Source organism: Hyperolius riggenbachi, chromosome 10 (genome assembly GCF_040937935.1).
Source record: "Hyperolius riggenbachi isolate aHypRig1 chromosome 10, aHypRig1.pri, whole genome shotgun sequence".
Lineage (NCBI taxonomy): Eukaryota > Metazoa > Chordata > Amphibia > Anura > Hyperoliidae > Hyperolius > Hyperolius riggenbachi.
In genome coordinates, this window is record NC_090655.1 from 126,310,256 (window position 1) to 126,325,962 (window position 15,707).

The following is a 15,707-nucleotide window of genomic DNA, read 5'->3' on the forward strand; positions in this document are numbered from 1 at the left end:
ATAAGTTATTTTTAATAATTTTTTGTAGATATTTGTATTGCATTTACAATAAATAACTAAAGTCATTTTCTCAGCTGCTTTAAAGCCACGCAGAAAGAATCCTAGCCTTTCTGAAGATTTGATACCCTGGAGTATTGTATTGTTTTATCCAGAGCAGAGTTAACAATTTTCATTTGCAGGTTTGTACAGTCAGAAGGTTCCCCTCGGACTGTAAATGAGTGGTGGCAGCCCTGTACCTGAAATACTGTGTAGTAAAGTGTTTGTGTCGTTTGCACGCTACCTTCTAGCCTGTCTGCTGCCCAATTCCAGTGGTTTCAGCACCTTGGATTGCATCCACCAGGTTGGACAGTCTGTGGGTTGAAATAGATTGGAAAGCATTAAGCAGTCCAGGCACAAGGGGGCATGTAACATCCTCTGCCAGTGATTGATGCTGCATGGTGCCGGGTTTAGCGGAGCTCCACTATAGCATCCCTCTCCTGTGGGGGGCTGGGAAAGCAAACCTGTGATCAAGGGCTGGGATCCTTTTGAAGTTTTGTAGTATTACGTGAAATCAATTCAATTTCAAAATCGCAGTTATGTGTAAAGGCTGGTTCACACGGGCCACGTTCAAACGCCGGCCTTTAGACGCTTGCTTTTGGGAAGCATTCCAGGCTAGGAGTTCTGGCCTCTGCAATTGTTTCTTGGCGTTTACCGCCTCTGAAAGCAACATGTTACTTTCAAGCCGAGACGCAACACCAGGATCTACCGCCAGGCTTTCATGAAAGCCTGCAAAAGCCAGCTCTAAACACTCCCATTCACTTGCATGGGAGGGCGGAAGATCCCAAAAACGTTGCGTGCGAAACGCCGCGTTAAACGCCACAAAAACGCCTGTGTGAACTAGCCCTTACTGAGAAATTTTATGTGGAATTTCATAGATGCAAAATCAGCATATTACAATCATCACTAGGACAGGAGGTGGCAGGAGGTGGTACACGGCGACACAGTGGAGGCAGAAGTGGCACACAGAGGATGGTAGGTTAATGCTTAACCTCAATTCGCTAAGTTGGAACACATATGTCCCCTGTGCCTTCTATCATTTGCTAACCAGGGACTACCTGTAGTATACGTATATACACACACACACACACACACACACACACACACACACACACACACACACACACACACACACACACACACACACACACACACACACACACCTTCACAGTGTCCAGAACACTGTCCACAGCAGCAAGATGCAGACTCGGGAAATTCAACTGATGAATGTCAATGCAGTTTTTGGTCAGGTGCTTACTACTAAAAAATGGCCAAGCTTGTACACTTTCTCCATACATTCAAAAATGAAACACTATATGCCTGGAGCAGTTTTTTTTTTAAATAGACACGATGATCTTTTACCTGGAGGCGTTCCAGCATTGATCGTTTGTGCATTACACCCTGTCTGTGCTTCTACAAATAGTATAATGAGTCTAATATATTTTCCAACATTGTGGCTGCAAAACAAATGCAGTCTTCTGTTATTTCAAGTGCACACCCACAATTATTTTAAATGTAGTGAAATTACACTGCATGACTCATATCACTGTTGGATGTATGAGAGGCATGCATACCCAACAGCCATCATGAAACACGATTATGAACAAGCATGGTAATACCTATGGAAAATTGCAGGAAAGGAGGAGCAGGAAACCACTGCAATTTACATGTAGGTATCCTATACATACTCATGAGAAAGTTATAGGAAGGGGGGGGGGGGGGGGAGCTTGCTTCAAACTATTTTACTACAAGCACTCAAAGTAAGCACATGGAGATGTACAATAACCATTTAGTAGAATGAAGGAAATCTTACAACTTCATATTTAAAGAAATTTGTCGTTTAATAAAAAAGTTGTTGGTGAATATTTATCACGTCTTTGCAATGAATGCTGACTGTTGCGGAACATACTAGTAGTTGTAGACAGCCCAATTTTAAAATATTGTTACAGTATTAGTTCACCAACTTAGCTCGTGTCATCTACCCAAACAGAAATTAACACCCCCCCCCCCCCCTCTCCTCCCCCCCACTAACCTAGAGCCTAAAACCCAAGTGAGGTTGCAGAGAAGAAGCCTATACAACAACTATGGCAACAAGTATTAAGTAAATACGTCAACAGGGATTTCAATAACCAAGGGACAAACATGGGTGCTTATTATACATTATATGTTGAATATTTCAATGTTTTACAATCAAAGTAAAATGTTAAAAGAATTATAAGTGTGTTTTGTTGCGTTACAAAACCAGTATTCCGGATCGGTTTAAATGAGCATAAGATATAATTACTTGCCGTATCCAAATGTATCAATTCCTGCTGTCCCTGGCGCCACCAAGAAGTTTAACCGTCCCCCGATCTACATCCACAGCTAATCTTATGAGTAGTCAGCAGTTCTGATCAAACAGGGATGTCATATCAATGTACTCATACATTGGATAACACCCCTCTAATTAGGTCTTCCTGAGCAAGTTCCTGTTTCATTTGTGTTGCTTAACCACATAAGGACCAGGGGATTTTCTTCTGATCGGTGCTGCATGGACTCTCCAGCCCGCAGCACCGATCAGGAAATAGCCAGGGCAATCAGACTTACTCCCTTTTTTCCCCACTAGGGGGATGTCCTCCTGGAGGAGTCTGATCGCCGCCGACTTGCTGCGCTTTGCGGGGGGGCTCTTCAAAGCCCCCCTCTGCAGCATTTTCGGCTCTCTCTCCCTCCCCCTGTGAGCAGCGCAGGACGGATATCCGTCCTGCGCATTGTAGGAAAGGCTTCAGCCTATCAAATGACGGCGATCCCCGGCCAATCAGAGGCCGGGGATCGCTGATCTGCTCTACGGCGCTGCTGCGCAGCAGCGCCGTATGATGTAAACAGCAGGGATTTCTTCCCCGCGTGTTTACATTTTGCCGGCGAGCCGCAATCGGCGGCTCTCCGGCTCTTAACGAAGACACCCTCCGTGAACTGACATGGAAAGGCCGCTCGATGGTGACCCACTTAGGACCTGCTGACGCCTATGGGCGTTAGCTGGTCCTTAAGTGGGACGTGTACCATCAGTTGATATTTAGAATCAGAATAATTTATTTCACCAAGTACAAACAGGGTTTGTACCCAGAAATATTTAAATTTACTGTTTATGTCCCTCATTCAACCACCAACTTAAAGAGGAACTCCAGCCTAAACAAACATGCTGGCATTAAGTTACATTAGTTATGTTAATTAAAATGGATAGGTTATATAATTTCTTACCCACACTGTTTTAAAAGAACAGGCAAATGTTTGATTTTATGATGGCAGCCATGTTTTTGGTTGAAAGGAGGTGACAGGGAGCATGAGACACACTTCCAACTGTCCTGTGTCCTGATCACCCCTCCCAGTTGCTAGGCAACGTGAACAACAGTTTTTCAGTTGTGTCCCCAATTGTTTGCGGCAAATATCACTCCCTCTACTCAGACAACATTGTTTAGATCAAACCTGAATATTGGCCCATGTGCAACCAGGCCTTATACCTTGTGGTGGCCACACGTCAATTTTGCAGCCGATCGACCATCAGATGAGATTATTATCAAATTGGATGAAAATTGGATCCGCAACAAGCATACCCGATCGACAATTCAACAAATTTTGGGCTAAAATTGGTCAAAATTATCGATCGGAAATGCTGGGAAATCTTTAGCCGATATGGTCAATCGGGTGCGCAGCAGCAACGTCGTGTAAAATCCTGATAAATGTAACAGAATCCCCAGCTGCTGTCCCTCCCCCCTCCCGTGCATGAAACCACCAACTGTCCACCGCCCCTCAGTGTGCCTGCTGTACTTCCACAGTTGGTGCCCAAATGACTACAGGCATGTAACACATGGAGCGCATGTGTGACGCCACACACGTGCCCCACGAGCTACAACGTCGGCAGCCATGTGGGGCACCAATGTGGAAGTAAGGCAGAAACTCAGAGCAGCAGGCAAGTAAAGTGTTTACATGCCCGGGCCACGGGGAGACAACAGCCAGGGGTGGCGAGGCAGCATCACGAGGCACATTCCTGAAAGATTTCATGCGAAATTGATTGGGAATTGGCCTATGGTGTATGGGCAGCCAATAAATCTCTGATCACATTCGATCAGAGAACTGTCTCTTGGTCGAATCTGCCCATCCATCGTTAGATATATGGGCACCACACGTGCATAATACTAAAAGTAGCAATACATTGTCTGATGGCCACTATAGGGCTGTGGAGTCGGTCCAAAAATCCACCGACTCCGACTCCTCAGTTTAGGATTCCACCGACTGACTCCGACTCCTCTAATTTGCATATTACAATTTTGTTGATTAAAAGTATGTAACATGAAATTCGTCTCTTAACTGCCAACGCTTAGGAATTTTACAAGACAACTGAAGTGAGAAGGATATGTAGACTACTATATTTATTCCCTTTAGACTAAAACTAGTCCTTGGTAAGAGTACTTATAAAAAGGTACAAACCGGAACAAAGAACATCTATCAGGCCCCAGGCAATGTAAGTGTGGGTACTGTCAGGAACCGGCCCGCGGCACGCCTGCGTATACGGTTCCCGACTGCGGGTTTGACCAGACAGAGGGAAAGCAGCCTTAGTCAAGCTAAAACAAGGCTGGGACCCCTCAGAACACCTCTCACTGCCACCACTAGCGGTTCGCTAGACACTTCCACTCTGCTGTCGAGTCCTCAGCGCGCACTCCGCGTTTTCGGATTTGGGTCAGCTTTGCGCTGAGGCCAAATACGGGAACGCCACGCACCCACACACACACACACAGTTGCAATCTTACACTGTCGTGAAGCAAAGACCCACTAACAGTCGTTCCGAACGATACTGTTAGCCACTCTGCTGTCGCTACTCGCACTGGCGTTGTTCGTACGTTGGGTCAGCTGTGCGCTTAAGCCAACGTATGACAAACGCCCCCACACACAATGTAATTACAATTTCATACGGTAGTGTTGCTCAAGCGTACAATTAGGCATGAACTTATACACGGTTACACTTCAGTCTCTTCTAGGCTATGAGTGTTAGTTTAGTACGGCAGAAGTCAAACTTATTAAATAATAATTTAATATTCTAGAAAAACATAGAACAATGCAGAACTTAATATATACAAAAATATTACAAAAAACAAAGTAAAAATAGTTACAAGATAAAAGTTACAAAGATAACACACACAGATATTTGCGTAAAAATAAACGGGGGAAAAAAGAACGTTACCAGCTTAGGTTAGAACGTTGTTTGACGGGAGGACGCCGTTTCGACCAGGAGTCGCGATCCTCCCTAGCTATTCGCTACCTCCGAGAGAAGACAGTCACTAGGCATCCGCCTCTGCTTTTTATACTCTGAGCTACGCCTGTAGGCTGCAACTTCCTTGGGGAGGAACTAGGTTTTAATTAAATCTCAGACATATTCCATTTCCAGGTAAAAGTCCATACATCAAAGATTGTGAAGTGAGCCTTTCAACTCCAGGTGAAAACTTGATTACGGCTTTTTCCTGTCTCAGTTCTCAGACATAAATGGGATTTCCAGAGATCCACATACATGAAAAGGGTACTATAGCACCTCCACTAATGATTTAATTTCCACAGGTAAAAAATGGTATCAACAGGACTTCACCCATTTCTAATAGCCTGTCATGTACATTTCAAACGTTCCTGTGTTAGTCTCCAGACTCTGGTCCTCTTGCTTTGTGTATTGAGACAATGGGCCGTCTCCTGAGTTCAAAAGCCAGGCAGATAATCCCATTAGCACTCTCAGAGGAACCGCATACAGACTCAAAGCCTCTCATATGGTCAAGACAATCACCCATTTCCTTGCCCCAAGCAACTCAAGGTAACCTGCTCCCTTCTGGCAGAAAAAAAATGAAAGAATATGTTCCTGTTATCCTTAATATCATCAGCACCTCAATATATCTCCACAGGTACATGTAAGAATGATGTGCAGGTACTCTGCAGGGGAATAAGGAGATTGTAAACAGACAACACCTCTGTGTTCAATGTGCACAGCATTCTCAGTGGATTCCCTGCAGCTCTGTGAGGAGTGCATATGTAGAGTATAGTACTACTGTGTAACAAAGTAAACCTGAGACAGATGAAATTAAAGTTTTATACATACCTGGGGCTTCCTCCAGCCTCCTTCAGGATAATCAGTCCCTCGTTGTCCTCCTCCACCACCTGGATCTTCTGCTATGCGTCCAGGTACTTGAGCCCGTCGGGCGTAGTGCGCATAAACACACTCCGCCGCCAGGAGCATACTACACCTGTGCAGCACTATTGCGCAGGTGCAGAATGTTCCTGGCTGTGGGAGCGGCATGCGGCCGGACAGCGCTGACTGGCTGAATTACCAGGACTCATAGCAGAAGATCCGGGTGGTGGAGGACAGCGAGGGACCGATTAACCTGAAGGGGGCTGGAGAAAGCCCCAGGTATGTATAAAACTTTACTTTTCATCCATCTCAGGTACCCTTTAATTTGTAGTCACCAAACCAAATTTTAACAACATATCAAATTATTTGATTTCATCAGCAAAGGGAGTGCATACATTTGCATAAATCAGCATCGATGCAGAATTATTTCCATCTCGTTGACCATCTCTATTAGTGACACAGCTACACATCAGGCTTTATTCTTACAGCATAGATGTTATTTCGTATATATAAGAGATTCCTGTGTACACATCATATATACAGTCACAATCAGATCTGTATATCTGACCTTAAAAATACGGGGACTGCTTTATTGAAGCAGCACAAGTAACTAATTTTGATTGGTTTATTTCATTTTTGTGGACTAAGCACAGCTATTACTGTATATATACATTATTTTTAATGACTTTTATCTGAGAAATAGAACATTTTATCATATTTTCTATTTTAATTACAGTTACAAATTCATTAGGAGTCGGAGTCGGAGCATTTTTTCCCGACTCCGACTCCAGGCACCCAAAATTGCCCGACTCCACAGCCCTGATATCTGACCATCTGATAGATCCCTCTGTGATCAAATCTAGTCAGAGAGCGATCTCTAACCTGCCACACACTGAAAACAGATTTCCAATAGATTTTACATGGGGGAGGGGAGACTGACCAGGGGTTTATCAGGCAGGTAATCGATTGCTGATACCGCCGCCCACCCGACAGAGCCCTTTCAAGTGAGATCTTTCCAGCATGCCAGATCAATAGTTCATTCCACCTGGATATCAATTGAAATTACACTCGGGTGGCAACATTACGGCATCACTTTCTGCCAGATTCAATCATTGTGAGCTGTACACTTTCCCCTGTCAAGTGCCATTCAAATAAAGCAATAAACAGAGGTGGCAGCAGAGTTTCCATTGCAATTATTGTTATTCACCTGGTGGATGGGTGAACACCCCTTCTTTCCTTCCACAGAGTGACTTTTTAGCCTGAGTGGGGACAGGCCTAAAATCCCCATAAGTGCTTTAAGTGGTTGGCTGAACCCAGAAAACCATACTTGTGTCCCTACGTGGTACTATTTACCGAAAGTGCACAAAACGTTAGTGAACCCGCCGGGGAGACCGATTGTCTCGGGGGTGGGTTCACTGACAGAGGTGCTCTCTAGGTACTTGGATTATAGGTTGAGACCGTGTCTCAGGATGGTTAAATCCCTGGTACAGGACACTGTAGATATTTTGAATACATTGGATAATTTTGAGTGGAAGGAGGGCCATCATCTGGCCACAATTGATGTGGTCAGCTTGTATAGCCGAATTCCACATACGGCGGGGCTACGAGCATTGCGCAACGTATTGGATCGATACGGGAAAAGTGATGAATTCTCTGATTACCTGTGTGAGTGCATGCAGTTTATCTTAGAACAAAATTCTTTTATGTTTAACCAGAAGTGGTATAAGCAAGTGTCAGGAACTGCTATGGGGACCCCAGTGGCCCCTACCTATTCTAACCTTTTCTTGTCAGTTTGGGAAGATGAAACCATCTGGTCCCCCTCCAATCCCTTCCGCAAGCAGATTAAGTTATGGCGTCGGTACGTGGATGATGTCCTGATAGTCTGGGGTGGTGACGAGGTGGAGTTCTCTAGATTCATGGAGTGGATTAATTCCAACCAAGTCAATATGAGCTTTACCTCACACTTTGGTGACAGGGAAGTGGAGTACCTCGGCCTGAAGGTGGTTATTGAGGATAAAATGGTGACCACTAAAGGATATAGGAAGGTGACCGCCACTAATAGTTTGCTCCATTTCGATAGATACCACCCCAGACATGTCAAGGACGCCATCCCGTACGGACAATTTTTACGTCTCAAAAGGAATAAGAATGAGACAGATTTTGAGGAACAAGCGGGTGAGCTCAGCGAACGCCTCCTGAATAGAGGGTATAAGGTGGAATCAGTGCACAGAGCTCTAGTTAGAGCTCGTGAGGTCCCAAGGGAACAATTACTGGTCAGGAAGAGTCGGACGCGAATGAAGGATAGTCGATGTAATTTTGTATTCGACTTTTCCCCACTCTCTGAAAAGATCAGACAGGCAGTCTTTCACCAATGGCGGATCCTAAAGTTGGATAAACATCTGAAGGATCTAACCACTGCACCCCCAAGGGTTAGCTTTAGGAGGGGGAAAACAATTAGGAGAATGTTAGTACACAGTGACATTAGAAGGAAGGAGGACGAGTTGGGTAACTGGCTAACAAAGAAAAAATGGGAAGGAAATTATGGTTGCGGCCATTGCAGTGCCTGTCGTTTCATTAAAAGGGGAAAGGTAGTTCAAGTGGGCTCAGTCACCTGGAGAATCAGGGAATTCATTAATTGTCGTACACGATATGTCGTTTACTGTGTGTGGTGTCCCTGTGGTCGCTACTATATCGGTAGGACGGTCCAGCCCCTGAAGGAGATTCATTCAGCATAAAAGGTCCATTAAAAACGGTGTAGGTGCTACCCGTTTGATTGAACATGTCAATGAGACCCATTTGGGTGACGCTGATTGCCTCTCCTTTGCCGGGCTGGAGGTCATACAGTGCGACCCCAGGGGAGGACTAAGATGATAAGCTCTCCAAAAGAGAAGCCTGGATGATATATCACACTGAGGCTCTGGGGAATCTGGGTTTTAATGAGAGAGATGAGGCTAATGCTTTTTTTAAATAGGTCCTTAGTAGGAATTTTGTATATACTACACTGTCACCTATACTCCAGTTCTTGTCCGTTCCTCCCTAATCCAGCCCTGTGAGAGAGAGGTGGGAGAGGGGGAGGGGTTACCCGTTTATAGGTGGGGTAGGAAGTGAAGGTGTTAGGCCCCACGTGTCCTGAAGAGGCGTGAAACTCACGTAAAACAGCTGTAGACAGAAGGGGCATCTGTTGTATCTGTTGCTGTGTGGCTTCAATAAACAGAAGTTATCCTATGGAGTGCCGGAGTCTGTGAAATTCTTCCTTGACCTATTGGCATACTTGTGAGTATATTTCTATTTGCTGCTAACTTGGCATTGCTTTATCATCAGTAATACACTATTGGGGGCTTTCGATTGTGTTTTTCCTTTCTTTGACATAAAGCAACATACAGGTGATAGATTGTCGCCTGAGATGATCATTTGTGGTAGTGTGGGCAATCTGCTCTTCGCACAGAAAGCATTGCTATGCCAGGTACACGATACAATTTTCTGGCAGATTTACCTGCCAGATCCACTAATTCCAACAGGTCCGATACGATATCCGATCGATTTTGTGTTCAATTCTATGAAAAAAAAAACCAAAAAAAACACCATGGGAAAACAAAATCGGACCTGTTGGAAACAGTCGATCTGGAAGGTACCGTAAATCTGTCAGAAAATTGAATCATGTGTACCTAGCACAGTGTTCTTCACAGAATTTTTTTCCAGCCGGGTGGCATAAAAAAGTAGCCGGGTGGGGCGAGATGAGAGAATGCAGGGCTGGCCTTTCTCTGCCCAACTCTGCTTACAGCAAAGGAGGTGGTGAGCCGATGACAGCCGGGTGGTCACCAAAACTAGCCGGATGGAGCACCCAGCTAAAAGAGCCTGGGGAGAACACTGTAGCATTAGAGACAAGCAAGCTTCTTGTCAGTAACTGAGTAGCATTGTCACCCAAAATGAACAATTGTTTCAGGAGGCACTTCTTGCACATCTGGACAGACCTTTAACTACACCCTTTGGTGGGCTCCTCTAATACACAGATTGCCCAGCAAGCTCATGGTAAATCAGTATTCCCAGAAGTGTGCAAATCTGTTTTAAAGGGAGCCTGAAGTGAGAGGGATATGGAGGCTGTCATTAATTTCCTTTAAGGCTGGTTTCACAGTGGGACGTTACAGGCGCACGTTAGAGCAGCCTGTAACGCAGCCCACCGCACAGTAATGAAAAATCAATGGGGCTGTTCACAGTGCGGACGTTGCGTTACATTGTAACGCTGCGTCACAAGACAACGTACTGCATGCAGTACTTTGGACGCGGCTGAGCCGCGTTAGACTGCTTGCACATGCTCAGTAATGTGGGGGAGGAACGGAGAGCGGCCAGGCACATGGCTAATTAATATTCACTGCACGTTATGACGTGCAGTGTTTACTTCCTGGAGCAGCCGCTCTGTGCGGCGATTGGCCGGCGGGACCACGTGATGCCGCATGCGCACATGAGTGCGCATCACGGCATCACTGACGCCAGAGTGAGCTGCACAACGCGGCTCACTCTGACGTCCAGATCCAGCACCACCAGGCGTTCCGTTAGGGGGACGTTATGCGACCTTAACGCCCCCTCTAACGCAACGTCCTGGTGTGAAATTAGCCTTAAGCAATACCAGTTGCCTGGCTATCCTGCTGATCCTCTGCCTCTAATACTTTAAACCATAGTCCCTGAACAAGCATGCAGCAGATCAGGTATTTGACAATATTGTCAGACCTGACAAGATTAGCTGCATGCTTGTTTCTGGTGCGATTCAGACACTGCTGCAGCCAAAAGATCAGCGGGGATGCCAGGCAACTGGTATTGTTTAAAAAAAAAATAAAAAAAAATGTCAGCCTCTTTATACTTCTCGATTCAGATTCAATTTAAAAAAGGCAAATTTCTGTTTTGCATAGCATTTTTTAGTAAGAGGGCTTTTTGGTCCTTTTTAGCCCCTTACACACTTCTAGGAGTTCCGGGTCACTATGAGCTTGCTGGGTAATCTGTACCGTGGGGTGTTTCAAGTCCTACCCCATAGAGTTATACTAACCCACACCATGCACTGATGTTAATTAACCAGTCCGAAGCTCTGTAATATTAACAAGCTGACACATCATTGCATTCCAGTAATTGATTCTGGAGGTGTTAGCTTTCAGGGACAACAAAGCAACAATTTGTTAACACAGCAGTGATGCATTGTGGGACATCTATATGCTCACTCCATCCTGAATAATCACAAATACCCTCTGTTTTAAGAAAGAAAGTTTCTCTTTAACATCCATCACTAGCTTCCTCTGTTAAACTTAATCAGATTGAAACCTACCCAAGTCAAATTCGCCCTAATTTCTAGCAAGGATTTGTCCAAGCTTCCCAATTCCTAGAACTGTGATGTGAATTTTGACAACAGTTCTCCAGCTCTACAATGAACAGATTATGTTCAGAATGGTCGGAAAATATAATCACATTGCTAACATGGTGCAAATATATTGTAATAGTTTGTTCACATCGGCACAATAGAAGCGCAGTGAGACAGATCTGTCGAGCATAAAGCAATGCATGCAGTGCATACCGCAAAAGTTAATGGCAGTGAAACACTATGTACTGTTTCCTTCACTACGTGTTGTACCGCATAAATAAAATCCATTTCCAGTATGCCTGAATCTGGGCCGCATCGACAGCGTTTCCCCACGTGAGTGGGGCAGGAAAAAGCAGCTCATTTAACAAGTGTGTTGACATCCAGATTACACTACAGTGCGAATCTTAATGGCATACTGCAAATTTGCGCAACACGTGACTGACAAATCCCTATAGCCATGCATAGCATAGCGATTCTGTCTGCAGCAGAACAGGAGCTGCGGCCAATCGGAAACTGACGCGTCTCCTAATGGAAAATGGCCCTATGACTGGTGCAAATTTTCCTCTCCACTGAATTCAGGTTATTGCAAGGTACACAATGTAACTACTTACTGTGAACGTAGCTTTAATTACTCGAGTTTCAATAAAGAAATTAAACAACCAACTTTATGAGGCGAACAGTATGGTCGATCAAAAGTTAATCGACTAGTGGCCCACACACTGCAAGCTAGATCCCATGCGAGTCTCCACTAATCAATCTGAAAAATGATGCGCCTCCATGCTCTGTTACCAAACATCGGTCAATTGTAAAGGAATGGGCTAATGTTAACATGATTTTGATTCTCTGCTCCTTCCCATCCTGATCGATAAAGGAACTATTTACCCACATAGCAACCAATTTGCATCAAGCAAGCATAATTGAACACACTATTCTCCTCTGATTTAAAGTTTTCCAATAGGAAGGTCAATTGACCATGAAAATCAAGTAATGTATTGGCACCTTACTAGGATCTAAGTCACAACTAATCTAATTTGTAATGCTAATTACCATCTGATAGTTTGGTTAATCAGCTGTCAATCATTAGCTTCCAAAACGAATTAGCTCTGAGCAAAGATCCAGTGCAGCCAACCTACAGTATTTAATTTCATCCAGAGGGAAAAACAAAAACAGAATTCATGCTAAATGCTGGCTGATGGGAGCGAACAGATTTATAATGAAGTCCAACTTTGCAATCAAACAGCTCGTGACAATCACAGTTTCAAGAGACCTCAACCAGCCCCACAAGAACAAATACCAATTTCTCCCAAAGTGGGACCTTTCATGAAGTAGACCCATCTGCTTGAGGATGTAACCTGGTGAGATGTGTGCAGTGGTGTGTACATGGTATCCCCTGGAGATGTAACGAGCAGAGAGAACTCCAATAATACCTCCCCCAAGATGTTGCACACATGTCATTACCTAGTTTTCCATACAAAGACTCCTTTGATCAGTCAGACCCCCAGCCACTCAGTCAGCAGCTTCCACCTTCCTTCCCCCCACTTCTCCTATACTTACACTATCCACATGCCGGTGATGGTGAGGGCTGGCAGGGTGATGGGCAGGATCACCCAGCCGGGCATCTTGGACAGAGGCATGCTGGAGGAGGCGGTGTGGAAGAGGCCGGTGCCCCCGTGTGTAGCCAGGGAGAATGCCAGGGCTGTGCTGCCCACAGTATTCCGCACGACTCAGCACAGAAGTTTCTCGGCAAGTTGTCCAGGTGGGGGCTTCTCCCAGTAGCTCCAGAAAACTCGCAGCCGCTCTTCTCCCATAGCCCAGGTTACAGCTGGCCGCTGAGGGCTGGGGCTCCCAGCAAGTTCACTGGCATGGAGGGGGAGCTCTCTACAGCGCGGCGGGCACAGGAGCCCCGGGCCAAGGCTGCACAGTACGCGAAGATTCCTCCACGATGGGGTAAGGCAGCCAACCACTCGCTGCACAGACTCCGCGAACCTAAATCCCAGCCTTGTGGTGTGCGAGGCCCCGCCCAGACAAGCGAAGACAGAAGAGAGCTAGCTAGCTGGCCCCGCCTCGGAAAGTAAAAACAGAGAAGAGCGAGTTGGCTGGCCCCGCCCCCGTCTGGTCACAGCTGTATACCACCAGCGCTACTCTGCTCTCTAGCAGCAGCGCCACTATAAAAGACCACTACAGCGAAAAAAGTAGCAGTCTGTCAGCTGCGAAAATAGTAATAAGGCAGCGAACACACTAGGCAGAAACGCTAGCATTGCATAAAACGCAGCGTTTATGCATATGTTATTCAATAGTCTGCCTAAAAAAACGCACGTGTATGCGTTTTGTAATACATTATTATTTTTTTTGAGGGCTTGTTTCCACTGTTGCGACGCGATTTCGGCCGCATTCCGACGCTTGTAAAAACGCATGCGGATGCGTTTCCACATGCGTTTTTACCCGCGATTTCGCCTGCGATTTCGCATGGCAGGGTGCCATGCGAAATTAACCATGACACTGCCAGGGCTAAATAAAATTGAAAAAGGTGCGAAATCACGGGTAAAAACGCATGTAACAAACGCATGCGTTTTTACTATTAAATACATTAGCGGCGATTCGCACGGATTCCCGACGCAGGCGAAATCGTTGGCTCTTTTGTGCGTTTTTTTCACGCTGAAAAAAACACACCTCAACAACGCTACAGTGGAAACAGGCCCATCCACTTGTATTACATGTGCGGATCTGCATGCGTTGGACGCATGCAGATTCGCGATAGTGGAAACGAGCCCTAAACATGTTTTATGAAGTATTTTCTTGTTGACTTCCTAGTGATTTGCATAAAACACAAAAAAAATGCATACAAAACACATATGCGTTTTGCGCAAAAATATCTTTTCGCATATACAAAATGCATATGTGTTTTGTATATGCGAACCGCCAACGCATTAAAATGCACACAAAACACAAGAAAACGCATGTGCAGAACAACGCAAAAACACACTAAAAAACCTGAAAAAATGCAAAACCACATGACAGAAAACGTGACCTTACACGCACTGACAAGTGTGCAGCCAGCCAGACTTAGCAACTGACATTCAGGAAAGCATACATTTCAAAAAGTTACTTGCTAATTTAGGCGCAAACAAAACATTTAATTGGAGTAGTACTATACATAATTTAATAGATTTACCGATATTCTACAACCGGATTCACTATAACAGATATTTCACTATAACCTAAACCCTTCCTACGCTCACTCAGACCTTGTGGTGCCTAAACCTAAATATCCCCCCTGGTGAGTTAACCCTAAGACCCCCACCCCCCGTTTCCATGCCATTGTCTAGCATTAGGACCCCTGTGACTAATAACCGCTAAATAAAAATTAAATTAATCTACCTACTAACTATAAAACATTAAACAATTTAATTGGAACCGCCCGCTATCAAAACGTTAAACAACAATTTAATCTGAGCCACCCACAAATTTGCGAAGCGGGTGGCCCCAGCGCCTGCTACTTAACTTGCACCCATTTTTGGCCGTGGTTTTATTAACTGCTACGTCAGGAAATGTTTTGGATAACGAAGAAAACCCTAAAATCCCCCATGAGGAGATGGACTAGCCTAAAACCTGCAAGGCCTCTTTTCCACGGACTGTTGAGGTGTGTGCTCAGCAAGCTGTTACTAGGCAGCAATGAGCAGTTGTGAGAGTTTGAGAGGCATTTCACTGCCTATCAAGTCTGTGACCGTGGAAAAGAGGTCTAGCCTCCTTTCCATGAACTGTTGATAGGCAGTGAAATGCCTCTTAAACTCTCTCAACTGCTCACTTCTGCCTGGTAACTGCCTGTTGCTGCATGATAACTGCTTATTGCTGCCTGGTAACTGCTTGCTGAGCACTAGGGATGATCGGAACCAGCAAATTCCGTTCCGCCAGAAATCACGGATTCCGTCAGTGTTAAATTCCGTAGGATTTGTACGAAATTCCGCGGAATTCCGGATTCTCTCTCTCTCTTCATATTCCTGGGAATTGTAGTTTTTCCAAAGCCAGCTTACATACTATGGCTGGGAATTGAACCCAGGTCTCAGTGTGTGGTAGGCAGCTGACTTAACCGCTATACCACCAATAACACTACACGCTGAAGTCAGCCTAGCATGTACCATTATGATCAATCCAAGAGAAAAAGTAGCATGTCAAAAGTTCAATTCCCAG

The 15,707-nt window shown here is 45.1% G+C and overlaps 1 protein-coding gene across 3 annotated transcripts in view; it reads right to left on the bottom strand.

Annotated features, from left to right (window-relative positions):
* LOC137535998 (transmembrane protein 150A-like) overlaps positions 1-13,527 on the bottom strand; it is a 185,753-nt gene extending 172,226 nt beyond the window's left edge. The window contains exon 1 of one of the 3 annotated variants that reach the window (XM_068257922.1): positions 13,074-13,527. In XM_068257922.1, the coding sequence (XP_068114023.1) occupies positions 13,074-13,153 (80 nt within the window). In that variant the 5' untranslated portion in view covers positions 13,154-13,527. Of the gene's footprint in view, positions 1-12,813; positions 12,879-13,073 lie in introns of those variants that run through there. The other 2 variants (XM_068257923.1, XM_068257924.1) reach the window with 2 other exon arrangements.
* Between the last annotated feature and the right edge of the window lie 2,180 nt (positions 13,528-15,707).